Genomic DNA, 25,735 nt, shown 5'->3' with positions numbered 1-25,735 from the left:
CAGTGGAAATATTTAAAGGGAACAGGATGTTCCCTCAAGGTCTGCTGAAGAATGCTCCTATAATATTGGTTAAAGTTGTACAAAGGTTCTGGGAAAAGTGATGCATGGAAATTAACAGAACACAAAAAGATCATAAGTTGGTTCCAGAAAGGTTCCTTTGTCACTACAGGTTCTGCAAATGTTCTGGGAATGTCCTTTACTCTCTCTCAACCATCCCCTAAATGTTCCTGGAACATATACCACCAAATTACATCCCCTTCCCTTTTAAAGATGGAGCACCATCCTGTACACTAGCGTTCTGGAAACATTTTAGGAATGATCAAGACAGAGTTGTAACAGTTCTTCCTCTTCTAATATGGAGATCCTAGTGAATCATACAGCAGCATTTGCTTCATTTATCTGTCAAAAGGTTCGTTGTGTTTCCACATGACAATAAAATACCCCTAAACCCATTTTCTGAACTTTGACGGGAATTAAACCGTCCTCTGCGCATAAACATCCCTTCCTTTATGGGCAGATGGCGCTATGCCTTTTCCAAGCAAACCTATTCAGTTTGAGCTCCACCATTAGGGTGTAGCGACCACAGCTATTATGACGTTGTTTATGTTTTCATGCATGTTTTCATTGTACTGTCACATTTGTGTTTGGTTAACTAGATTAAGTTTGCTTAGCAGCGCTCCCTGTAAGTTAGTATGAGTATAATTGAGTGACCGGAGGAGGACTGACAGGCCGGCCTGCAGGCTTGTGGACACGCCCATTTCTAGTTGCTTCTTCACTACAGCTGGAACTGCTCTTAAAGGGGAGGATGGACCAGTCCAGCGACACATATGGTATTCTAATATGCTTACTTATGTGAAAAGTATTGGACACGCAGTGTAAATCACTTAATCTCAAACCCGTGGGGAACTCCTCGACGGGAGTTGTTATCAGAGCAGTAGAGGGTTCCCCAGGACGTTTGTTTGAGACCCCTGAGCGCTGGTGAAAACCAGCCCAGACCCGCCCTTTAATGCTACCAACCCTCCGCCATGTAGTCACTGTCGGCAGAACACAACAGCGGGACGCGACGCCTCTACATCCTCCCTGTGTCCACTCTATCCGCCGCGTCTAGAGCGTGCGTCTCTCCCTGCCATGCACCGGGTCACCTCGCTGCTGCCGGCTTTGCTGTTCATCCTCCTGCCGGGCCTGAGCCGGGGGTATTTCCCCGAGGAGCGCTGGAGCCCCGAGTCTCCGCTACTCGCTCCCCGGGTCGTCATCGCTCTGGTCTGTCGCAACTCGGCGCACTCTCTGCCGCTGTTCCTCGGAGCCATAGAGCGCCTCCACTACCCGAAGGACCGCATTGCGCTGTGGTGAGTGCCATAAACCGCAAACAACCAGCACTAATAGACATATGTCATTTGTCATAACTTGAAAACATGATTAGGGATTTTAAGAAGAAGAAGAATGACAGCACCGACTGTCACGTTGGGATCAATACAGCAGGACCAGACTCAACATCCGCTCAGTTAGTTAGTGGAAAACCGTAAGCTTTGACCAGTTGGGGGCGCTGTCTTGTGTCCAAGATGTGAATAAACTTCATATTCACTGTTAATAAAAACACAACTGCGGATAAATGGATGTAAATTAAAACTGTGGGTCTCCTAACACACCGGGGCGTCTGGTTGATTCAGGCCCGGTTGCGGATCAGGGAGGGCGGGCTGTGTCGGCTGAGATGTGCCCTAGAAAAGTTCCATTTAGTCACGCATCCTCTTTCTCATCGCCCCTCGGTTTTCCCCCCTTTCCCCCTCCCTTTACCCCCTCCCCCTCCCCTCCCTTTTTCCCAACCTTATTTTCATTTTGCAAGCGCGAGTGGAAACAAAACCAGGTTTGTTAAAAAAAAAAAACCCTTTATTAGCGTAGGTACAACAAACTCTTTGTCTTTTAATGTTTTCCCTCAGGCTATTTTCCTGTCACCCACCACCACCCAACCTTTAAGATTATTCTAGTCCCTGCTGCTCACTTCCTCTCGTCATTTTGATCCGAAGCCAGCAGTTCTGTTTTTAGAAGATAAGATTAATCTTTTCATCAGCATTCAAATCTGACAGTCTAAATTACATTTCTTGGCACCCAAGTGGTTTAATGAACGGGAATATGGGCAGAAGGTTGCAGCAGGTTTGTGTCGAGGGTAAAATTTGTGCTTTTGAAATGAAATTAAATAGAATTTGCACTAATTGATTTTGTGCTGTGCCTCATTGAACTGTTGAGAGGAAACCAAGCTGATGCCAGATTTTATGCATGTGTGTCTCAGTATACTGCCTGGAAGTTTAGCCCTTTCCTTGTATTCAAGCCAGGAATTCAATGTAACTCTACCCATGTGGCAGCTGGAGCTCAGCTTCCATCATGTTGGCTTTGATCTACCATCTCCCTCCATGGAAGAACAGAAACAGTGCTGAAATGCAGCATAAAAGCCATAATGAGCTGCCGGGACCAGTTGTCAATACCCGCAGTCATTGACGTGACAGGTTAAGATGGAATACCTGGCAAGCGGTAACATATATACACAAGTATGGAGACTGTTGATGATGTGCGTGTTCTGCAGGGACTTGCAGGATGGATTATATCCAACCATAAATCTCCTCATCCCTGTCTCTTTGTCAACTGCCTCACATCCTTTAGGCACAGTTCTATTGTTCGTATTCAAGCAATACCAGATATTTATTCTTTACAAGCCTCATTTTATTGCCTACCGCTGCTCATTCAAAACTTCAGGCATTTCTATCCAGCGAGAGGGTAAGGTAGGCAGAGGTGGAGAGAGCGAGAGAGGCAGAGCCAGAGCAAGGGAGGGGATGGGTGTCGTGTAGGTGCTGAGTCGGCACTGTTGTGTTAAAACACAGCAGAAAGATGGGAAACTAACACCTGCAGCACGCCGACTGTCACTTATGACATGACGGGTCGGGGAGTATATCCATTTCTCTCATATCTGCACATTCTTAGGCTGCCTTGCTCTCTGCCCCTCCCTGTCACACACTAAGATTTGTTATGATAACACAGACAGCAGACAAACGCCCCGCCTCCCCTTCTCAGCCCTTTAGCCTGTCTTTGTTCGTCTCTGTCCACGCCTGACATCAGTGATGAGGTGCAAAAGCCGCAGTGCAGCTGGTCAGAATAGAATGTCACTGGCATTTAATGAAACTCTGCATCATACTGAAATGAAAAGGTGTCCTTCTTAGGTTTAAAGCCTGTGTTCTAATGATGTCTGATATTATTTGAGGGTCGTAGATTAATAAAATCAGCGGTGAGTGATTGAACCTGTTTGGAGGTATATGTCATTTTAAATGTTCCCTAAAGCACTGACAGACTCTTCTTACAGAAGCTATTTTGACATTTCACTGGAGGGTAAACGCAGGTGTGATTAATATTTCACTTAAACATTAATTATGGCGCTGTTCCATTTAGGCTGCTTGCATGCCGTCTCGCTGCAAAGGCTGTGACACAATAAATAGACCGAGACCATAATTTTGCCCCTCTATGATGTGTCGTAATGGCTTGTTAGAAGATGTCAAGCTGTTTTCAAATACAATGATTCATTTTGACACTTCATATTTGTTATTATTTATTACCAGCTTCATTATTTTATTTTATAACTTGCGTGTTTTTTTAAGTTTAAGACAAAGCATGGAATCAGTCCCCCACCTGCCTTTACATTATTGGTAGTTTTTCATTTCTGGATGTCTGTTTGCCTCATTATTAAGTTTCTTGTTCCCAGGGACGGTCAACTATGTAGCATTAGCCTAATATAGGTTTTACAAGATGTCGGTGTTCGCCAAATACATGAAAACAGTCTGCACTGAACAGTTTCTGACACTTACAAAGTTAGAAAAATGTTAAACTACTTTATCTCTTAACTTTATCTTTAACCAGTAACTTCAATTTTCACAGTTCTACATAACGTGCTTTTGATAACTTATATTCTTTCCCCTGAACCTCACTGAGACTTTCTGGAACCAACCGTGCACTTTGAAAAACATCTGCTCTATATCAAAACAAGAAAAATAGTTCAATATCCGGGAGGCTCAGTGCAACATACTGAAAATGGCTTTTTGTGAGCCTTTAAATCTCAAAATATTAGATTTACCAACCAACCGAGAAAAGAAAGTGATTCATACATTTGAAACGATGCAAGATTGCATGTCATTGCCTTCTCAAAATAAGCGGCTAAGTCATTTTTTCCAAGTGTTTCAGACGACACAAAAAACTGGAACCAAAATATCGTAAGGAGTAGATTAATGCAGAAAAAAAATTGTCCAAAAATAAATAAATAGATTCTCTGTGATTATAAACTATAATTTAAGTGTATGATTGAGCAGCACAGTTCTAGAAAACAGAAGTAATTCAGCGTAGATGAAAGTCCAGTTCCCTAATTTCAGAGTCGGTTGGGTTTTTTGAATGTGCTTTCTGTTAAATGCCTGACATGAAGTGTGTGGCCCACACTGGCTTAATACTGTTTAACACTTGGCTCAGCAGAAAAAAATGTAGTAGTACTCAGCAGAAGCAGTGCAAAGCTAGTTGTAGTCACATTGAACTCACATGTCCATGGTGTAGTTCGCTGATAGCATAACGTTAGCTGGTGTGGTAATAAATGCTTGGAGCTTTTCCTTTGCTAGTGACTGAAAGAATGATTTCACTGAGAGAAGTGGCTGAAATATCGCCTCTGTAGCATGGCAGCCTGGACTGCTGGTAGCTGCTTCTGCTACAGTGCTAGATAGTCGCTGACTGAAGAACGTCTCTATCCCCTCTTGAGGATCAGAGTTGTATAACTAGACAAGATGGACCACATTCAGATGATTGCAAACTGTCTCTTTAATACCAGGATACCAACAGCATGCTCAAACTTGTAGGAATAATTTCATTATTGGTAGAAAACTGCGCTGCTGAACAGGTGCGCTCTTTACTGTCCTTATCTGTCTCGCTGTGCTGATCCTCGTCCTCCCACAGGGTGGCGACAGATCACAACACCGATAACACCACGGCCATCCTGAGAGACTGGCTCATCAAGGTGCAGAACTACTATCACTATGTGGAGTGGAGACCTGATGATGAATCCAGGTACTGTGTGTGTGTGTGTGTGTGTGTGTGTGTGTGTGTGTGTGTGTGTGCATGCGTGCGCGCATGTGCTTGAGTGTGTGTGTTCAGCACATAATTAGATGCGTGTGTGTACTTGTCTCAGTGCCTTTGAGGATGAGGTGGGGCCAAAGCACTGGAACAATCTCCGTTATGAACATGTAATGAAGCTTCGTCAGGCAGCGCTGGACACGGCCCGCGAGATCTGGTCCGACTACCTCCTGGTATGATATCATCCCTTTTAACTTGTACTCTAAGAGCTCTGTAACAACCGGTCAGATGTGTCATATGAGGTGAGAAGATAAAAGGCAGTGTGAATTAGGGATGTGCAGATATAAAGATGTACAAATACCGCAATATTTTTTTCCTCAACATTCCAGCCTCCAGCGTCAACACACAGATGTCACTGAATGGCTTGTTTCCTCCCGTCACCTTCATGCACCGGACACTATTTCAGCCATTAGATAACTGTCCTGGTGGAAAACAGTCGAGCCTGCAGCTTCTCAAAGTAGATGTTGGCTGCACTTTGGTTAAGAATGAGCTCAGTTTTAAAGTGCCAGCGAGTGCTTTGTGAAAATCATGTGCACAGTCTTGAAAACACTGGCTGTCTGGCAGCACTCGTTGTGTACTGGAGTACATAAGTGGATCCTGGCTAGACATTGTATACCGAAGGATTAAACGTTGTTTTGCTTTGATAGCGTGGTCCTCATTGCACCTGGACCAGCAGTAAACATGCCAGAGTAAATAGCAGCTGACTGAGAGCACAAGAGCAGACTGTTGCTAAGGCTAAAATTTTCACCTGTGATGAGAGGAGCATGCTGTTTGCTCTCCCAATGATCTGTGATTAAAACCATGTAGCAGCCAGCCAGTGAGTGGCATTGGATGACATTTGCTGTGTGCTTTCATGTGAATGCACAATGTGTGTGTGTGTGTGTGTGTGTGTGTGTGTGTGTGTGTGTGTGTGTGTGTTTGTGTGTGGGTTGTCAATATTACGCCCTTTCCTGATGTCTGCAGGTGGCTGACTGTGACAACCTGCTCACCAATCCCGATGTGTTGTGGAAACTGATGAGGGAGAATAAAACCATTGTTGCCCCCATGTTGGAGTCCAGAGCTGCGTACTCCAACTTCTGGTGTGGCATGACGTCACAGGTACCAGCAGTTCAACACACACACACACACACACACACACACACACACACACACACACACACACACACAGCTGTGTCGTAGCTACACTTGCTACACTTCACATGACTTTGAACTTTGGGAAATATTTATTATTATTTTGTAACAGTTTCAAGCATTGTAGTGCTGTTGTTGTTGTTGTTTTTTTTTAAGTAGGCATCATTTTGTGCTGATGATACAGATTTCCCCTGTTGGTTTCCAACTTTATATTACACTATTGTCTGACCATAATACCATAAACTTACTGTTGAGTGGGTACAGGTGTCTCGGAATGACAAGCATGTTAGTCTATATGAGGGATGGCTCAAGAACATTTCCATTAATATCCTGTTGGCCTTGAACACTAGAGTCTTGTGGCTCATGCTGTCTCTATGAAACCCAGTAACAGTAAAACGGTCATTTTCATGCTTTTCTGCTGACTGATAGAACACCGCCACCCTCAGACTACAGAAATATAATCTTTGAGGAATGTCACAGTTTCTAAAGACTGTGAGTGAATTGATTTGTAAGGAGAGACATCTGATTTTGTGAGGCGCTGGATGCTCAACTGTGAACTATAAATAAAGTAAGTGATGAGTTTTGTGCAAAGGCCTAATGAATATCTGTGTTGAGGCTGTTGAGATCTGTTTTAGAGCCAAACAGCAATTACCTTACCTTCTTAATGCTCTCACTATTTTGCCAAAATCAAAATCGCCCTGACATGATCGTGACTAAGCATCTTATGTGTTGCATCATGAACTGAAACCTTTTTTTTTAAAACTTTTTTTTTTATAAGCATTTCTGGTTATGTCAAAAGCTCTTGATACCAGTGATCATGTCATACTTTTAAATAAACTGAACAGATAAGGTGTCAGTGGATTTCTAGTTCCTTAGAATGTGGAAAGCAGTTTGTACTGATAAATAATATATATATATAATAATATATATAATATGAAGTGTGGAGTGTCTCAGGGTCGGCTCTAGGCTAAAACTGTTTACTTTGTGTATTAATCATTGTGTTTATGTATCTAAACTGCTGAAATGCATTCTCTGATTTAGGACTACATTGATGGAAGGTTGTATATTCATGAAAGGAATCAGTTTATGGAACAATCTGAAGAAAGAATCCAAAGATTTTAAATCAAACATGACCTTTTAAAAGAAAAATTGAAAACCAGTATATGAATGAAATATAATAAATTGGCCCGAGCTTTAGTACCTTTCTGATTGTTATAACAGGTTTTTTTCAAACCCCCAAAACAAAGGTAAGTGGCTTTGTGGGCCGTAGATATTTTTTTGTGTAATTTTGTTTTTTATATCATGCTCTTTGGAAATTGATTTCTTGGCATAATAGGGCAGAGAAAATCAGATATTAAGTCATTCTGCTTCCTTTCATTCAAGAGTTGGAAGCTTTTTGTGTTTGTATTATGTTTTTCTGTATAAAATTTTGTCAATGAGTGAAATAAATTATTAGATAGGTCAGAAAATTCCATATTTCGCATTCTTTTGCTGCTTTAGCCACTCATCTAAAACCAGAGTGGTGCCCATGAACTCATAGTAAAGAGGTCTTTGTCATTTTTCATGGTAGTGACACTCAGATTTTTTATTTATTACTAGTTGTATTTACTTATTGACGCATCTTGCACTCTCACTAAGTCCCAGTCAGAAATCAGGTCTCTGTTTGCTTCTGCAGCTTTACATTCTTTGCAAAACAGGCAGGTGAAAACACTGTTGTGCTGCCCTTAAGTCCTCATGTGCGCTTCCTTCAGGGTTACTACAAGAGAACACCTGCCTACATGCCCATCCGTAAGCTGGAGCGCCGCGGTTGTTTTGCTGTACCGATGGTCCACTCAACCTACCTTGTGGACCTGCGGAAAGAAGCCTCTCGTCAGCTTGCTTTTTACCCGCCACACCCAGAGTACAACTGGGCCCTGGATGATGTCATCATCCTTGCCTATTCAGCCCGTGCAGCAGGTGAGCTAAAGGCATTTGGATGTGTGACATGGAGGGCTGCTTCACCGTGTCCACTCACCCGCCTGGCTTGTTTCTCCCCCTATCACTGTCAGATATCCAAATGTACGTGTGCAACAAAGAAGCATACGGCTATTTCCCCGTCCCAATGCGCTCCCACGCTACCTTGCTGGATGAAGCAGAGAGCTTCCTGCACACTCAGCTTGAGATCATGGGTGAGTCGAATGGTACAATGTTGATTTATTCATGCTCAGCTGGCGAACGCTGCGTTTGCTTACAATCAAGCACTTAGAACCTAATCGTGTCTCTCTAATGGTCTGATTTGTAGTTACTCCAGGTTTATCTCGATGTTGCTGTTAGTTGATGGGCTTGAGGTCTTGCTGTAGCTGTAATGAAGAGGCGACACAGGTTTATATATGTAAAATAAATGTATGATTCACTGAAAAACAACACACTGAATTATACTGATAAGATAAACAGAGAAAAGTACAAGGTGTATTCAGTACAACAGGAGATGAGAGTGAAATGTATGTCTTACCAAGCACCCTGTTAAAAGGGAGCATGTTATCAGATTTAGGCTTTGACCCTACACACACACTTGCACACACCCTCCAGTCACATTTTTCTCTGTATACTAAATTAAATACGTAGAATTGTGTGCCATGGATGGGCTGTGAGCTTAGAAAATGAACAATAATAATAAAGTATCACCTCTATACATATTCTATTTTGTTAAACCCTAGTGTGCAGAATTATTATTTTTTCTTTTTTTTTTAAGCTCTGGGCCACATTTTGGAAGCTTCTGTTCTAAAACATAACAAATTCTCTTTGTAACCCTCCACTATGTTTCTTTGAAAGTAAAAAATCCTCCATTGGAGCCCTCCAGCTTCCTGTCTTTTCCTCCCAAGCAGCCTAACAAGATGGGCTTTGATGAGGTACAGTCACACACACACACACACACACACACACACACACACACACACTCTAAGCATGCGAGTAAGGATTTGCATTTGTGTGTTCCCAGGTGTTTATGATCAATCTTGTGCGGAGATCTGACCGTCGTGAGCGAATGCTAAGAACGCTGTACGAGCAGGAGCTCAGCTGTAAGGTTGTTGCTGCTGTGGATGGCAAGTACGTCTCTTATCTTTGTCCTCCCCCTCTGTGTCTTCGTGATTTGTGTCTCCACAACACGTGATGTAGTTAGATGTACGCTGGCAGGTGAAAAGCAATGGGGAGTACGCCGTCATTTATAGGCTCCCTCAAGCTGCCTGTTTGTCTGTGAGGGGAGCTGAATTAATCGGTGTGTAGGTTATGTTCGTACCACATTGTGTTGTGGTTTACATATTTGATTTTCTGTCGCAGCACAGACTTACAACACCTGCGTGGTTTATATATATTTGTGTGTGTATTCATCACCAATCCCATCCATGTCATGTATTGTTTCTAATCTGTGTTCATCCCCTAGAGCTCTGAACAAGACTGACATTGAGTCCATGGGGATTAAGATGCTGCCAGGCTACAAAGACCCTTATCACGGTCGACCTCTCACCAAGGGTGAACTCGGTTGTTTCCTCTCTCATTACAACATCTGGAAGGAGGTGAGGCCTCTTGGTCTGCCTGTGCATGCTAGATAACATTTACTACTAGGAAACAGCATGATGGAAATGTTTTCTCTATGTTTGATTAAATGTTTGACTTAATGTTTTGGAGGGCTTGATTTACTCAGACCTGTATGTGAGCAGCGTTTTAAACCTAACTGCACTTGCAAAGCTGGAATACACTCACCAAACCTGTCCTGGGGTGCACTCGTTTGGGCAACTCAGCGTGACGTTTTTGTGCAGAAAATGTTTTTTCAAGCAGACTGTAAACAAGTAGTGTATACTTGTGACCGCCCGACCTTGGATGTGTCAGTAGATAACCACAAGAAAGGAAGCGGAAGATAATATGCTGTTAGCTTGTATTAGAATATGTCTACCACCATATCTACCGTTAGCCTACATAGCATAGCCTTGGCTCTAGTATGAAACATTACCTGAGGGTGCAGCCCATAGAGTTTCACATCTACCACTCCACAACTTCACCAAAATGCATTTTTTTTTGCATTATTTTTCTTACTTTTTTTCACCACAGACAATGGCCCGTTAAAATCAGCCACTTGCTCTCTCACCTCCATGTTTGTTTACTCTACAAACTCTCTTTCTCACAAGTGTTTTCACAAGAGTTTTAGGCATTCAGGTGGAGTGACGCGTCATGCACTGATCCTGAAATGTCTGATCCCCAGTTGTTAAAAAAAATTAGCACAAGGCAGTTTGATAGTGGGTTCCCCCCGTCTATTCATAAGCTGTTAGTCATATGAAAGTTGGCTATCTTTACATGTAACATGTGTACGTATGTGTAGATCGTGGATCGTGGTCTGCACACGTCCCTGGTCATCGAAGACGACCTGCGTTTTGAAGTGTTCTTTAAACGCCGCCTCCAGACGCTGTTGCAGGAGGTCACGACGCAAAAGCTGGACTGGGACCTCATGTGAGTGTTGCTTCAGTGAGCAGAATGATAACACGGCGGAGTAAATATGGAGGATTATTGTCCTTGTACAATAAAATCCTTCCATCTGTCCCACACGAGTTCCCAGACACCACTGATCAGGCTCTGAAAACACCGCTCAGCGACTCACCTGGAGGATTGTTGAAATAGTGGCAAAGGGGGAGGAGCTATTTCCAGCATCCAGACTTCACATAAAATAAGCTATTTCTGCTGTTCCAAGACTTTGATAGAATTCAAACCAGTAAAAGGGGTTAACAGAACTTCTAACATTGTTTCTCTCACTCAAACTCATCAACAATTCAGATGAAATAACATGGTTTCAGTCCAGAGTCTGTTGAGGGGAATGGCTTTCCAGTTTTGCAGCTTATTTAATTACCTCTCTTATCTCACTCACACAGTTACATCGGGCGGAAGCGAATGCAGGTGGATCATTCCGAGAAGTCCGTTCCCAACATTCACAACCTGGTGGAGGCCGACTACTCCTATTGGACTTTAGGTTACATGCTGTCGTTAGGAGGAGCTCAGAAGCTCCTGCAGGCCGAGCCTCTGAAAAAGATGCTTCCTGTTGATGAGTTCCTTCCTGTCATGTTCAACAAACATCCAGTGTGAGTGTAACCCTTCTGCTCTGTTTGATTGCTGTCCTGCGGGGTCCTCGCTGATCTAATCTCGCCCCCTCTCCTCTCACTCATCAGTTCCGAGTACATGGATCACTTTGAGCATCGGGACCTGCGTGCATTTTCTGCAGAGCCGCTTCTGGTGTATCCAACCCATTACACAGGAGACCAGGGCTACATCAGTGACACGGAAACATCAGTCGTCTGGGACAACGAGACTGTAAGAACCGACTGGGACCGAGCCAAGTCAAGGAAAACTCAAGAGCAGGAGGAGCTGAGCTTTGAGGCCCAGAACTCCGACGTATTGCAGTCAGAGCTGGAGAACTGGAGCGCACGGGATGAACTGTGATGAAGAGGAAGAGAGAACTCTGGCATGCAGAGAGAAGGATGAGGGAGATAAAACAAAGCTGTGATAGTGGAAGAAATGGATAAGAGGTCGGGAAAATCAGAACGCATGAGCTGAGGGAGGAAGCCACAGGGCAGATGAACATTTTCTTTCTCCGCTATTTGATCTTCCTCTTAAAAGAGGAGGGTGGGTGTAGCGTTAACTCTTGGAGAGTCAGCTTGCAGCTTTTGTTTTATTTATTGCATCCAGCATGTATCCCTTTACCAGGGCCTGGGCTGTTTCTGTAGATTCCAGACAGAAACCACATGACATTTAAATAAACCACTGAGTGGTTTCGCCAAACTACAACAAAAAGAAAAGAAAATGTATTTTAATATGTCTATTCCCTCTGAAATGAAATGAAGGTGGCATTTCCATCACACCTGCTCTAATTTTTCTTAATCGGAGCTTCTCCAATAAAAAAAGAATGTACCGCATCTCCTTTGGTACTTATTAAGACCAATCAGAATCAATGAAATGCTGATTTAGCAACATTTTCAGAGGTTCCCTACCTTTTTGGGCTCGTGACCTCTACTTTCCCCTTGTGTTGACCATCTTTATATTCATTTTTTCAACATTGTTGGGGTCCAGGCCCCCCCCCCCCCCCGTCAGAAACGACTAATCTTTTCCTCTTTCTAACTCGTAGTTTGACTCCAACCATCCCATGTCTTATTTATTTCACTGGTTGTTGCTTTATGATCTCCCTCATATTTTTCACTAATGAATGAATCCTTTTTTTCTTTTGACTGAAAGATTTGACACCCCAGCAGCAGCAGTACGTTGGTCGAGTGCTTCTTTACAGTATGTACATATGTATTGTATTTTTAACCTTAAACGTGTGACGCTTTTTATTGCATCGTGTTTGTCGAAACACGAATTTAAAAAAAAATAAATTTTAAGGAATGTTTAAAGTTTTGTCAATTAAGTTTTTTTTTTTTTTTTACAAAGAAAGAATAAAAAGTTTTACAATTGAAAACTTGGCTGGTTGTTTTCTTCTGAATGTTCAAAGGAAGTAAACTAGCGACGTCTGAGCTGAATGTAATGAGCTGCAGCGGCTATGACATCAAAATTGCTTCCTTTTTTCACGCATGCACACACCATTTCTTCTCATGATTGTGTTCACACAAAACAAAATTACCAAAAAGAAGTACGTTGTATGAGCGATTAGCAGGCCCCTGGGGGTCTACGGCGTTCAGTGCGATACACGTTAGATATTACAAAAAAAAATGCAATAAAATAACCAAGCAAGATGAAGTCAAGAAGCAAACGCATAGCACAACCTGCTACAGACGTTAACCAGTGGCTGCTCGTGTTTGGATGGCGTGCGAGTGCGTCATGGTCAGTTGGGGATTGTCACTCTTCACTGTGTTTACGCCGAGGAGTGTTCACCAGTGATGCATGACCCTGCTTTTCCACAGTCGCATGATATTTTAATCACACTTTTGTCACGTAGGAAGGCTTTAATGTGTCTTGGATCCACTTGAAAGAGAAAGTATGCTCAAATTTGTACACTTATATATGGTTTATTTTGCCAGAAGCGTGTGTATGTGTGTATACATACTCCCATGTGCAGTTGCACATGCTTGTGTGACTCAGACTAATCCTATTAGATCTCTCTCTCCTCACCTCTATATTTACCTCACCCCTCTCTCTGAGATTAACCCAGGTATTTTCTGCAAAATCCTCAGCAGATCAATAGCCACTTTTCTACAGTAGCTCTTGCTGGGTTTTACTAGAACCACGCGCAACTCCAAACTATCGACTTTCTCAGTTCATTTCCCAAACACTCCACATCCTGGCTGTCAAATCACCTTGATAACAGGATGCAGAGCAATTATCAATATGCTTTGAGCAATAAATGAATGACATGAGTGATTAGGAAGACTCCAGCGAGCACAGAAAAGTTGTTGCAGGTTAGTCTGCTTCGGTGCTAAATTGTCTTTGTTTTTTTTGTCTCTTAACCCCTTTACCATCATGTCTGTCCTACTCTGCAATCCAATTTGTCACGTTCCCTTCATCCTTCCTCCCGCCCTCCCTTCCTCTCTTTAAGTAACGAGATTGCGACTTCCGAGCTGCAATTTAGGACCTACAGTACACATACACAGATCCACACAGGAACAACCTTTGCCCTCTGAATTAAAGTCCAGACACACCCACTGCTGCCTGTAATCTCTCTCTGTAAACCACAGGTAGAACGTACAGCAGAGGAAGAGAGAGAGAGAGAGAGAGAGAGAGAGAGAGAGAGAGAGAGAGAGAGAGAGAGAGAGAGAGAGAGAGAGAGGTGAAGAGGCATTGTAAGGTGTCACTAAAATAACAAACGCTACAGGATTTACGGGGGAAAGTAAAGGAGTGAAGAAGAAAGACAACTTAACAATTCAAGGATGAATACAATGGCATGCAGGAGGAACTCTGGATATATTTGAGTCAAGGAGTTTGAAGGTGAGGTAAATTACTTGGGGTGTATTCAGCTGCCACAGCACAGAGAGATTGATTGTCTATTAAATTAGCTACTAAAAGAACAAGCATCGCTCGTATACATCAGGCTGGATCGATGAGCTTGAAAAAGTGAACTGGATGATTGTGAAATAACTTTTCCAAATGTAGGATTTAAGCTTTGGCCTCTCTGAGACTTACTGTAAATCCTTTTTTCCAGGTAAGGTCCAATGCTGCTCAATTTCAAACATATTTTTCTCACATCAGCCTTGGAAGTTTCAGTCCAGACTTGTAGTCCCAAATAGATCAGCTCAGAGCCAGAGAGCCAAATCTAATTTGTGAGGTTATCGCTGTCAATTCACAGCCTGCAGTGACTCCTGTGACAGTGAAATACTGGCTGGGTGAGACAGATAAAGTGCAATTTTGAGACGTCTGGTCTAAACTTTTATTTCTATATCTGAAATTTGTGTGGGTTTTTTTTCTATCAGCAGTATTATCCTCCCTCTGAAGGGCAGGCTGGGCTGCTATGTAGACTGTACGTTTTAATGACTGTAATGTAGTAAAACTAAGGTAAACATAGTGTTTTTCTCTAACAACAGTGCTTATCAATCTTATCGGCCACATGTATCTCTAATTTTTCCTCTGTCCGAACGGTAATCTTATAGAATCAGGTTCAGAAACACTCCTTAGAGGTTCCTCCAGAGTTGTAAAGGTTTCTCACAGTCATGGCAAAGGAACTTGCCTCAGTTGACATCGTGTGACTACAGACATAGCGGTCAACAAGTCACAAAAGATGAGAATGAACTTTAACTTGCATGTTTCCAGCTTTTCATGTGTGACGATACTGTTATGTCCACACTGAGGAATCACTCAAAGGGCGACTACTTCTGCCTAGGCAAACTAAACCAAACTTGAAGTGAAGAAAAATTGCCATTTTCCACTACGTTATAAAGGATGTGACCCAAATTTTAACAAGCGCTTTCTGGACCTCTGCTACAACCCTCCAACAATTTAAAGCTGGAAGCATGGCCTCCTCAGTCAGACGAAGTAACATGCAGTATTATTAATATGTAAAGTTTATACAGTGTGGTTTTCTATTCTTAGAATGCAACTACATGGCAACATGTAGCAATAGACCACACTACATTGAAGCCACGTGTGTTATGAAAATGTTGTTCCCTTGGTTTACTGTCTCGATGCTTTGTCGTTGCTTCGCCAGTATCAAACCCAACTGTGTGCAACAACTTCACGTATCCTTTTATGTCATCCAGGGAAATAAAAGCGGTGATGCTACAACTAAAGCTAATACATAGACATTCTTTTCACAGAGGGCTTTTCTCATCGCGGCCGTTACATCATGGTGGATCTTTTCCTCAACCGTGTTTTGGTTGAGAACAACTGGGACCAGGATGAGCTCAACACGGAGAAAGAGATCATTGGGATCCTGGAAAACCGCATCCTCATGCTGCTTTTTGCGTCTGCCGAGTGTGAAAAGTGCCAGGATTTTGTACCGATCCTGAATGACTTTTTTAAGAGACTGAAAGACCCAGCTTACATTGAATACCCCAAGCTCCTCGCACTCATCTACGTCAGGTCTCCATCTTTCCTGTTTATCTGATAAGACTGCAAAATGCCGAATTCACACAGTCTGACTGTTCATTTCTATCTCTGCTCTCCAGCTTGGATCAATCGGAGGAGCAGCAGGAACGATTACTCAAAGATATGCACAAAAGGGTTCTGTTTTTGCCCTTTGAGGACCCGTACAGGAAGTAGGTGGATGCAGGGAAGGAGAGAAAAATGACTCTTGGGTTTTTGCAAATACATTTATCATGTTATAATTCTAAAGCTGAAATTAAAAACAGCATCGTCAAGCCACATTGTGACACTGTGAACCTGAGCATAAGTAAATAAAATGCGGCCTCATACCTGTGTGTATTTATTGCTTTCAGGGAACTCCAGGCCATGTTTAAGGTGAGGGATGTACCAACAGTGGTGGTCCTTCGTCCTGACTGCTCCGTCCTCTCTCTAAATGCAGTGCAGGACATCCGGCGCTATGGCTGCGACTGTTTCCGCAACTGGCAGGAGTCAGCTGAGCTGGTTGAGAGAACCTTCATGATGAACGAAGAGTTCCAAAACCTAGATCTGCGTGCTGCCACTGACCCTGTGAGGAGACTCAAATACAAGACAGAGGACGACAAGAGGAAAAAGAAATGGTGGAAATTATGGGGGAAGGGAAAATCTGACTATGAAGAGGATCTTTAAATGTCTTACATGTCCAGACTCTTTAACACTTAACTGGTGGTTACTACAGTGTCTTCTCTGTAGGAAATATCTTACTGCCAACAATGACAGGTAAAGTAGAACTTTAAAGAATGCACTAAACACAGCGCATTTATTGTGCTCTTTTATCAAATATGAAAAAGGTCAACTTTTGCCTGTCATACCCGTCTCTGGCTACGATGTCATAGTGTAGCAACAGACACGACTGTGCAGCTCTGGTGTCTTTTTAGCCTCTTTGACTTTACTGTTTTGCTACACTGCACCAATAATTAAAGTCTTATATCATATCACCGTGCAGTCCCTCCAGGATTCCCCTGAGGTCCAAAATGCTTGATTTTGTGGCAGCTTTTCTATTAAAAAAAAAAAAAAAACCCTGACAAAATGTTCTGATTTTTTCTTTTTTTCTTTTTTGGAGGTAAATTTGCTGTTGTTTTCCAGAATTGGCACATGAGGCGTTTGTATGTTTGCATGTAAGCCCCCACTATTCTGCAGAGTTCAGCTGATTTTGCTTTAATCTATTCAGGCGCATAATCGAGATTTTCTGGAGGGACTGACTGTGTTAAGAAAGGTACATAAAAGGATCGACAGCTAAGGCTCCTTTTGCCCAGCGCCAAATAACAAAACACAAGTCATATTAAAGCTGTTTGTTTTTCAGCTTGATCATGATATTTCATGGCCTGTAATTATCAATAAATAAGTAATAAAATTGTAGCTCTAAATGTGAAATTTGTAAGTTTGCAAGCCACTCAAGTCCAAACCTACTGTATTAGCACTTTCTTTTGTAAGTAACAATTAAATATAGCTTAGCAGCCTATTATTCACTGCCAAGGATGTTGTACCCTCTTAAGCTGAAATGTGAAGGAGGTATCGACACAGACCCAGTCAGTCCCAGCCAATACAAGGGCGCTACACTGTTGAGGTACTTGTGCTGGTGTGGCTGTGTGGTGCACCAAAATGCTAGCCGGTGGTCAGGCTTCTATGCCGCTATTTTGAGGTCGTTCAAGTACTTCAAACAATGGCGGCACAAATGGAGCAGACCAATTTGGAGTCCGAAATCATGTTACAACACTTACATTTACAAAAATAACTGCAACACCGCAAGGAGATTAGACTGGAGGAGCTGGCATAGAAATGAGCAAATGTGTAGGAGGAATGGTCGCAGCTGTTGCAGTCTGTTGCGAGTACATTTCGAGAGCGCTGCACCTCAGGCGATGTGGTAGATTATGGCGTGGGGTATGCAGATACAAGCCTTGAGATGGAGTGTGAGATCACGCATCAGCTGTAATGTGGGAATTACTGGTGATACTGGTGATTTCCATTCCACCCCTCCCAGAGAGTCCCAAGCTGTGATTACTGAGAAGAAGATGGAAGCAGTGACCATGAATTTGCTCCGTAGGCTGGGCTTTGACTGAGGGATCCAGTGAGGAACTCACACATCCAGAGGGAGCTCAGAGTAAAGATAATGCAACAATGACTCACTGCTGCCTCCTGAGGTAGAAAGTGGTATAGATAGCAGCTGGCAATGGCTGGATTACAAACTTAAAAAATATACCTTTAAAGTGATTCCAGGTGCTGGCGCCTGCCCCCAGTTTGAATTTGAAATAGAAGTTGTGTTACTCCCTGAATATGTTATTTATATTTAGATATTCTTAATGGAAGATATGTTTCTTTTATTTTGTTACTAAAAGGTTAACTGTAAGTGTATTGATGGACAGAAAATCAATAAATTCTCTGTACTCCTGATACAGAGTGTGGCTTCATGACTTCTGGCCCTGCTACTTCATTAGTTATGGAGACTGTAAGGCCTCGCGTCATTACAATTTTTACTTCTGAGGCACGTTTCTCATTCTTAACGGTCTGCATTCACACAACAGACGTGCCCGCTCAATCACTCACAAACACCATGCTGTCTCCCTGTCACCTTGTCCCTCAATCCCTCCCTCCCAGACAGAGGAGGGGAGGTGAGACATAAAGAAGAGGGAGCGAGCAGCTACAGCCATAAAGGTGAAGGAGACACAGTCATTGAGTGAACGACAAATAAAGCGACACACTGGGAACTGATTCGAGTACAGCTCAGGAGGAGTTGAAAATTAAAGAAAAAAAAACAGGACTTGAAGACGCTTCTCTCCTTGGATTTGCAAGCGTGAGGAGAGATAATATTTGTTAGAGGTAAGCAACTGTGAGGATTATCTGATTTAACAGCCAGTGAGATGGGCTCATGATTAATGGGAGGTGTATGACTGACTCTGTAATATACAGGTTAATGAATTCATTCAAACCACACAATAGACAAGGAATCGTCTTTTCCAATGTTCTCATATACTTCCCTCTCTCATGTTATGCATTTGTGATGGTTTACATGCCTAACCAGTGTGTGTAAATCCCTCTCTTAAGCCTTAGTCCTCCTCACTCTGACTACTAATGATGGTGGACCTGTTCATCGATCGGGTCCTGGTGAAGAACAACAAGGACCAGGATGAGCTGGACACAGATCGTGAGATCATTATGCGTTTGCAGAACCGCATCCTGATGCTCTTCTTTGCCTCTGCTGCATGCGAGAGCTGCCAGCAGTTTGCATCCAAGCTCAGCGACTTCTTCAAACGGCTGACAGATGAATTCTATGTGGATCGCTCTGCTCAGCTGGTTCTCGTCTATATAAGGTAGAACAGACGCGCTGATATAAAACACATTCATACCCCAAAACTCCAAATTTTAATGAATCCAGTCAGCTTCTAGACATCACCCTCACCTTAACCTTTCTGTGCAGGCTGGATATGCAAATGCACACCTGCGTACAGCATGCGTGCACTTTTGCATTATTAATTCCGCTGTTGCCCCCAGAAAAGTAAAATATACTTGTGTCAAGTGTGTCTATTTCTGAACAAATTGAGCTCTCCACTGAGAATGTGCCATGTCCTTGGAATGGATGTCCACGCCTAATTTCTGTCTAAAGAACTATTGGAGTGATTCCCCAGAATTCCAATATCTCACCACAAAATACTTTTTGTCTCACATGACAGTTTGGACCCATCGGAGGACGAGCAAGAAAGCTTCCTCAAAGAGCTGCCCAAGAAGTGCCTGTTCCTGGCTTATGAGGACCCCTATAGGAGGTGCGTGGGACTGGATAGTTGTGTGCACAACCTGCTGGTGGGGTGATTATAATGTAAATATACTGAGCTCTAAGACCATGTGTGCTCCCGTGTGAGTCTGTGTATGTATGTATATGTGTGTGTGTGTGTGTGTGTGTGTGTCCACAGGGAGCTGGAGGACATGTTTAATGTCGAGGAGCTACCCACTGTGGTGGTCCTGCGTCCCGACTGCTCCATCCTCATCCCAAATGCCGTGGAGGAGATACTCCGCCTCGGCCCTGACTGCTACCGCAACTGGCAGGAGGCATCGGAGATGATTGACAGGAACTTCATGATCAACGACGACGTCGGTGAGAAGTCCATGCGCAGCTTCACCGACCCTGTTCGGAGACTCAAGTATAAAGTGGAGGAGGACAAGAAGAGAAAGAAGAAGAAGAAAAGAGGTTGGGGTGTAGGTGGAGGTGATGCGGAGGTGGATGGTAATGAAGGAGGAGCATCACCATGGTGATGAGGACAGAAAGAGGATATTGACTGCTGGTTTACACGCAAGTTGCCATGATTAGTAACTGAAGGCTTTGTCCTACTGGTGCTGCCAGTACAACACAGTTTTGTTTAGCCAAACAAAAACCTTTTTGTCAGAAGAGTCCAACGTTTCTCATCCTGTTCATCAAGCGTAAAACTGATGTTATTGTGCTTTGCTTTTCTATTACACTGCAATCAGTGGTTAGGGCCTCACTGCCTGTGTGTATGGATATGCCAACAACTAATAAAAAAATCATGTAAAACACCATCTAAAGAAACACAAACCGTAGCTGACCCCGGTGTAGAGTTGGCCGTCTTGAAAGTCTGTGAATGCTGCCAAGTATAGAGTCAGGCCAAGGTTAGGTCTGAGCCAAGTCTCGCCATTATAGCATGTTTTATTCCACCCAGGAGATTACTCTAACCACTTCCTTGTCTTCAACGACACACTCCTTCCACATGATCATTTGCACGGTCCAATCAAGGCGCACCATGCTCGCTCAGACATCAATGAATTATTCAGCGCCATTAAAATAATTTTGTTAGTGAATGTTGTGCTTGAATGTTTAGCCCATGAAGTAGAGCTCCACTTTGCAGACTACACAAGAGGCAATCAGGCCTATTCAGATGCACTTTCTACATAATCAGTGATTTGATTTGACTGTGACTCATTTTTTTTCACGCTAAAGACCGGTTTTAGCCTCGGCTCACTTCCCCTGCTCATGCTAAGTGCATATGATGTGGCTTTTATGGTGATCAGTCAGGATCTTCAGATGCGACACTTCCTGATCCCTCCGCAGGCGAGAGAGATCAGAGAAAGGCTCTCCCTCTCTCCCTCTGGGTGACCCTACAATGCTGCCATGAGGAAAATACACATGTAAAGAGCAGTGGAGTGCATCTCTGTGTTTTAGCAGTAAAAGCAGGTGTACAACACATATGAGTGACAGATGATGAATGTAGGGGGAGTACCTGCATATGACAACAGAGAAGATTTATCCCAAAGTCATGAGATGGACAAATCAATCGGAGGGACTCTCCTTAAGATTGGTGAAAATACTGATGATGATTTTCTTGTCCTATATTACAGAAAAGACAATAACTCCTCCTCTCATCAGAGATAAATATGATCTCTAAATCTGAGCTGGTCACACACTTGTAAGAGACACAAGAGCCCTTTCAGAGCATGCTGTTTATTCCGTTTCCTGCCAACACAGCACAGCAGCTTATTGTTGCTCAGTCAGACGAACCTTGATAATATAGACGAAGCCCACCCCCCCAACACACACACACACACACACACACACACTCTCTCTCGCTCTCTCTCTCTCTCTCTCTCTCTCTATCTAACGCCGCACACACGCACTGCACACACGTGTGCACACACGCGTCGCGCGCTCTCGAGTGCAGAGCGCGCAACAAGCGTGAGAGAGAGAGCGACAGAGAGAGAGAGAGAGATCGAGAGAGAGAGAGGACGGATGCAAGGCGACGCCAGGAGCGGGAAACATTATATCTCCTGCTTCTCCAGCTGTTTGTAATTATTTTTTACCTCAACATCATTTTATTACACAATCGGCGCCATTTAAAAAAAGCAGCATCCAGAATCCGTCCTTATGTGCAGCTGCGCTTCATCACGATTCTTCAAGGATATGCAAAGCGGCTGTTTTCACGTCGACGTTATTTTCCATTAAATGCAGGGATGTATTTGAGAAATGTCGGACGCATGTGCTCATTAATGACTTAAAGCGCTGTCGACAGAAAAGAGAAGAACAGTTCGGGTCGGCGCAGTCATTTGCGTCCAATATTTTATTTTTTTCTGGTGTGTGATCGTGTGTTTTCCTCCCATTCACTGGAGCTATAAGGCCGATAGCCCGCATCATTGCTGGGCATGAAACCCGTGGGAATTATGAGACCAACGTGACGCACAGTCACCGAGCGGAGCGCAGCGGGGAAGAAGGCATCGAGCCTCGACAGGACGGAGGGAGGGTGTGAGGTCCAGCAGAGCAGAGCCCCGCACAGTACACCGATCACAGGGGGAGGACGCCCAGTTGTTGTCGGACACTAATGACTGCTTCATTGTGCGCTGTATAGCCCAGCAGGTATCGCCCACCATCACCACCACTCCCTATTGAATATTTATTTTTTTCATGTATCGGGCAACGCGGAGCGGGAGATAAGGAGGGGAGAATAGTGGGTGAGGGCGCGGAGGAACGGGATGCGGGAGACGCAGTGAGCGAGGAGGAGGAGGAGGAGGAGGAGGAGGAGGAGGAGGAGGAGGGAAAGCGGAGGATTGACGGTAAGATATGGATATAGGCTATGAGGATGCTCCCCGCCCCTCTCTCTCTCTCTCTTTCTCTCTCTCTCTCCCTCTCTCTCTCTCTCTCTCTCTCTCTCTCTCTCTCTCTCTCTCTCTCTCTCCTCATACGTGATCAATGCTGGAAGACAGCAGAGGTGCCCTAGCTGCTCCTCTGCTGCTGCTGCTGGCCAGGGCCATTTGATCCGTGAGGGGCAGGGATGTGATGTGCTGCTGCCTGGCTGCCATTAAGCTGGGTCAGTAGTGTGGGCGAGTGTGTGCCATGAGTGCTGTGAAATATTCATGTGCACGTGATTTGCCTCAGTTGGGCTCCACCAGGGAGAAATGACTCAGGGTGTCCCACCAAAGGGGTCTGTCATGTTTTAATACCACACAGCTTCATTGCAGGGGGCCTGCAGCGCGTATAAGGATACACACTCAAGGGTGTAAATGCAGGATTCTAGAGGTGAACGTTGAGGCTTCACTAGTGATGAGGAAGAAAAGATCATGAGAGGAAGAGTGCAGACCCAGTGAGAGCCTGTTATCAATATTTAAGAGTGGAAAAGAGAGGACTGGGTCAGTGGAGGAGGCCAGGCAGCCAGAGAAAGTTGCAGGGAGACAAATGAAAGATGAATGGATGGAAGGAGGAATCAGCTCGGTGGCTGACAGGACGACTGCTCCTCTGTCAGGCTTATTTTTCTGTACGTGTGTAATCTCCAGCGCATGTGTCTGAAGCTATTGTCTTGTATTACTATATTTGTGTGCTGTATAGCAGAGAGAAGATTTTGGGTCATATCATGATGATATATTTGATGGGTGACTCACCTACGTGTGTGTGTGTGCGTGCGTGTGTGCGCGTGTTAGATGAGGAGGGAGGTTTGTTTCCATGTAGAGAGATGATTTACATCATCCACAGAGGTAGAAAAAGCACAAATTAATTTGCTTAAACCACACAGACACACAAAATTTGGATCGGTTGTCTTTTATTTGACTTGTAAAAGGAACCATCTATTTGTTTCTTCTCTGCTCTGACCACCTGACGCAGGTTCCTCTCAAGTCTCCTCGCATCAGTCAGACACACTGAGTCAGTTGCTGTGAGGGTTTATGCAGGCCGGTCCAGAGACAAAGATGATTATATCAATGTAATTTCAAAATTCCTGTGAGACTTCATGAGGGACATTTTTATTTTATACGTCTGCATCTGATGTTTTGTTTCCTGATGTGGCCATTAGCCTTGTCTATGAAAGGGGAAAACGAGAGGAAAATGTCTTATGGATTAGAGTAGAAATACGGCATCACGGTTCTATGGTTTCATGATGTGTGCCGCCTTTGATTCGAGTTTACTAAAATGTGTTTAGCTGCACCTCTATCAGCTATATCCTAGTTAACTGTGTTTTCCATCATAGTTGATGAATTAGTCTTTTCAACAGGTGATGAAAGCACAACATAGAGGAGAGGACAATCTGAGATAGAAGAAAGAATTATGTGTAAGTGGATACTTGTGCGAGATATGATGCAGTTACCTCCTGGCATCACTGAGGTATGAGAACAAGATCGATTCGATGTCACAGCAATTTTGAAGCTATCAGCTCTTTGCTTATCAGTTCACCCTTGAGTCCAAGTGGGCACTTGTGCCAAATTTGAAGAAATTCTCTCGAGGTCTTCCAAAGAAGTTTTCACTCATGTTAGGTGACTGTGACCTTGACCTTTGACACACAGATATCTTTTCAGATCATTTTTGAGTCCAAGTACGTCAACGTTTGAGCCAAATTTGAAGAAATTCTCTGGAGAAACTCCTGATATGTTGTAAATGCAGCCCTACATTTGTGTCGCTGTATGGACAATCGTGAACCATCAGTCCCTGGGCCCTCTGCTTCACTGCACGTAGGCTCCAATAACATAAAAATATTAAATTAACAAATAGCTGCTAGATAAATTCGGCTTTGCTTTTGCTGTGCAATTACGAAAAATTATGCAAATGTGTACAACTAATGGTTTACTGATCGTGATTGCTGCGAAATTATGCAGTGAGCTTATAAGAGTGTTGCGGTGGTGCAAAATGAGTGGCGATGGCCTGTTTTTTTCATAAATGTTGCTTTCACCAATGTGCAGCTCTGTAAAGGCAGGAGGAATCCCAGATTTCCCACTTCAGCATTAATGTTTGCTTAGCTGTTTTTCTATCTTCAGTTAAGATTGAAACTGGTTTGTCTCGTGATGTAAACATTTGACAAATCAACGCACTTCATGATACTGATCATTGTATAATCCAGTGTTAACACCAAGCAATGGTGGTATGGAACCACCAGACATTTTCAGTAGATTACTTCTAGCTTCTATAAAGCCAGACAAACTCTCCACATCATCTCTCTGTGTACGTTTATTGACCGTCTGTTCCGCCTGTCTGTAAACAAAAGCTAGCGGTCATGATCGTCTCTGCTCAGTCACACCTTACTCAGAGGCAACAGAAGCCAGTTTTGTCACCGTGACCTTGTTACACCTCTGAGATAAACTCCTGTACTTTTATCCATGAGTTTGTCTCGGTGACATATTGTAACGGCTTGTAGTGACAAGGACTATTGACACAGAAATCATACGTAGGCTTAACGATTGTTCAGAATAAAAGCACATGAGAACCAATATCACATCATCCTGTAACTAAAAGCTCAAAATTATGTCCCGTGGAGGAGGTTGCGAGGGCTCTAAACACACCTTACCTTTCTGAACGTCAGCTTCAGAAAAACATAAAGGTTTCTCAGGGTGTACTTGTACAAATAAGATGAGAATACTGCTTTTATACCAAACTGAAGGACTCACAGCTCTCTCTCTCTCTCTCTCTCTCTCTCTCTGTCTCAAGTGCATGCACACAAACACACACACACACACACACACACACATACACACACACACACACACATTAGTACCGATGTGTCACATCTTTAACAATAGAAATATATTAAGAGCATTTCACTAACCCCAAGACATTTGGCTTTCCGGCTCTTCACAATTGACATTTTTCATGCAGCCAAAAAAAAAAAAAACCTTCTGACCGCCAACACACATATTTCCCTCCGGTTTTATTGTGAAGGCAAAGAGCAGCGCGTGACAGTTTATCATAGTAACACAGTGTGCTATTTTAATACAATGATTCACCTTTTTCAACTCTGTTTCCCTGGAACTCTGTACTTACTGGCCCACACGAATGTTGCAAGACTTATTTGGTCGTCATTATTGTTTGTGTGCAGGAAGCGTTCTCTACCACAGCTTACAGTAGTTCTATTTTGACATTCAAAACGTGCCATAGCAACCATTCTTCAAAAGAAAAAAAAATCATTCAAAACCGCTTCGCATC

The 25,735-nt window shown here is 43.4% G+C and overlaps 4 protein-coding genes across 6 annotated transcripts in view; all 4 read left to right on the top strand.

Moving 5' to 3' along the window:
- Positions 1 to 790: 790 nt before the first annotated feature.
- On the top strand, positions 791 to 12,729 carry LOC147257188 (procollagen galactosyltransferase 1-like). The gene is made up of 12 exons (XM_086210126.1): positions 791 to 1,346; positions 4,972 to 5,082; positions 5,204 to 5,321; positions 6,112 to 6,246; positions 8,031 to 8,235; positions 8,328 to 8,447; positions 9,091 to 9,167; positions 9,257 to 9,363; positions 9,698 to 9,830; positions 10,631 to 10,758; positions 11,175 to 11,381; positions 11,469 to 12,729. Exons 1-12 carry the CDS (start codon positions 1,129 to 1,131, stop codon positions 11,737 to 11,739), a joined length of 1,830 nt encoding a protein of 609 aa, XP_086066252.1. The 5' UTR covers positions 791 to 1,128; the 3' UTR covers positions 11,740 to 12,729.
- Positions 12,730 to 13,854: 1,125 nt separating this feature from the next.
- LOC147257187 (nucleoredoxin-like protein 1) lies at positions 13,855 to 18,210 on the top strand. The gene is made up of 4 exons (XM_086210125.1): positions 13,855 to 14,214; positions 15,537 to 15,801; positions 15,888 to 15,977; positions 16,158 to 18,210. Exons 2-4 carry the CDS (start codon positions 15,566 to 15,568, stop codon positions 16,468 to 16,470), a joined length of 639 nt encoding a protein of 212 aa, XP_086066251.1. The 5' UTR covers positions 13,855 to 14,214; positions 15,537 to 15,565; the 3' UTR covers positions 16,471 to 18,210.
- A 239-nt stretch (positions 18,211 to 18,449) lies between these two features.
- nxnl1 (nucleoredoxin like 1) lies at positions 18,450 to 20,662 on the top strand. The gene is made up of 4 exons (XM_086210124.1): positions 18,450 to 18,657; positions 18,883 to 19,148; positions 19,509 to 19,598; positions 19,746 to 20,662. The coding sequence occupies exons 2-4, from the start codon at positions 18,910 to 18,912 to the stop codon at positions 20,083 to 20,085; spliced, it is 669 nt and encodes a 222-aa protein (XP_086066250.1). The 5' UTR covers positions 18,450 to 18,657; positions 18,883 to 18,909; the 3' UTR covers positions 20,086 to 20,662.
- An 851-nt stretch (positions 20,663 to 21,513) lies between these two features.
- Positions 21,514 to 25,735, top strand: part of adgrl1b (adhesion G protein-coupled receptor L1b) — a 32,994-nt gene continuing 28,772 nt past the window's right edge. For 2 of the 3 annotated variants that reach the window (XM_086211001.1, XM_086210999.1), the window contains exon 1: positions 21,514 to 22,389. The gene's annotated coding sequence lies outside the window, so the exon portion shown is untranslated. The remainder of the gene's footprint in view (positions 22,390 to 25,735) is intronic. The other variant, XM_086211000.1, reaches the window with a different exon arrangement.

Source organism: Aulostomus chinensis, chromosome 8, assembly GCF_037954235.1.
Source record: "Aulostomus chinensis isolate RoL2024-O1b breed Wild chromosome 8, RoL_Achi_v1.0, whole genome shotgun sequence".
Lineage (NCBI taxonomy): Eukaryota > Metazoa > Chordata > Actinopteri > Syngnathiformes > Aulostomidae > Aulostomus > Aulostomus chinensis.
The sequence above is the reverse complement of the archived record's forward strand: the minus strand, read 5'-3'. Positions and strand labels throughout refer to the sequence as shown.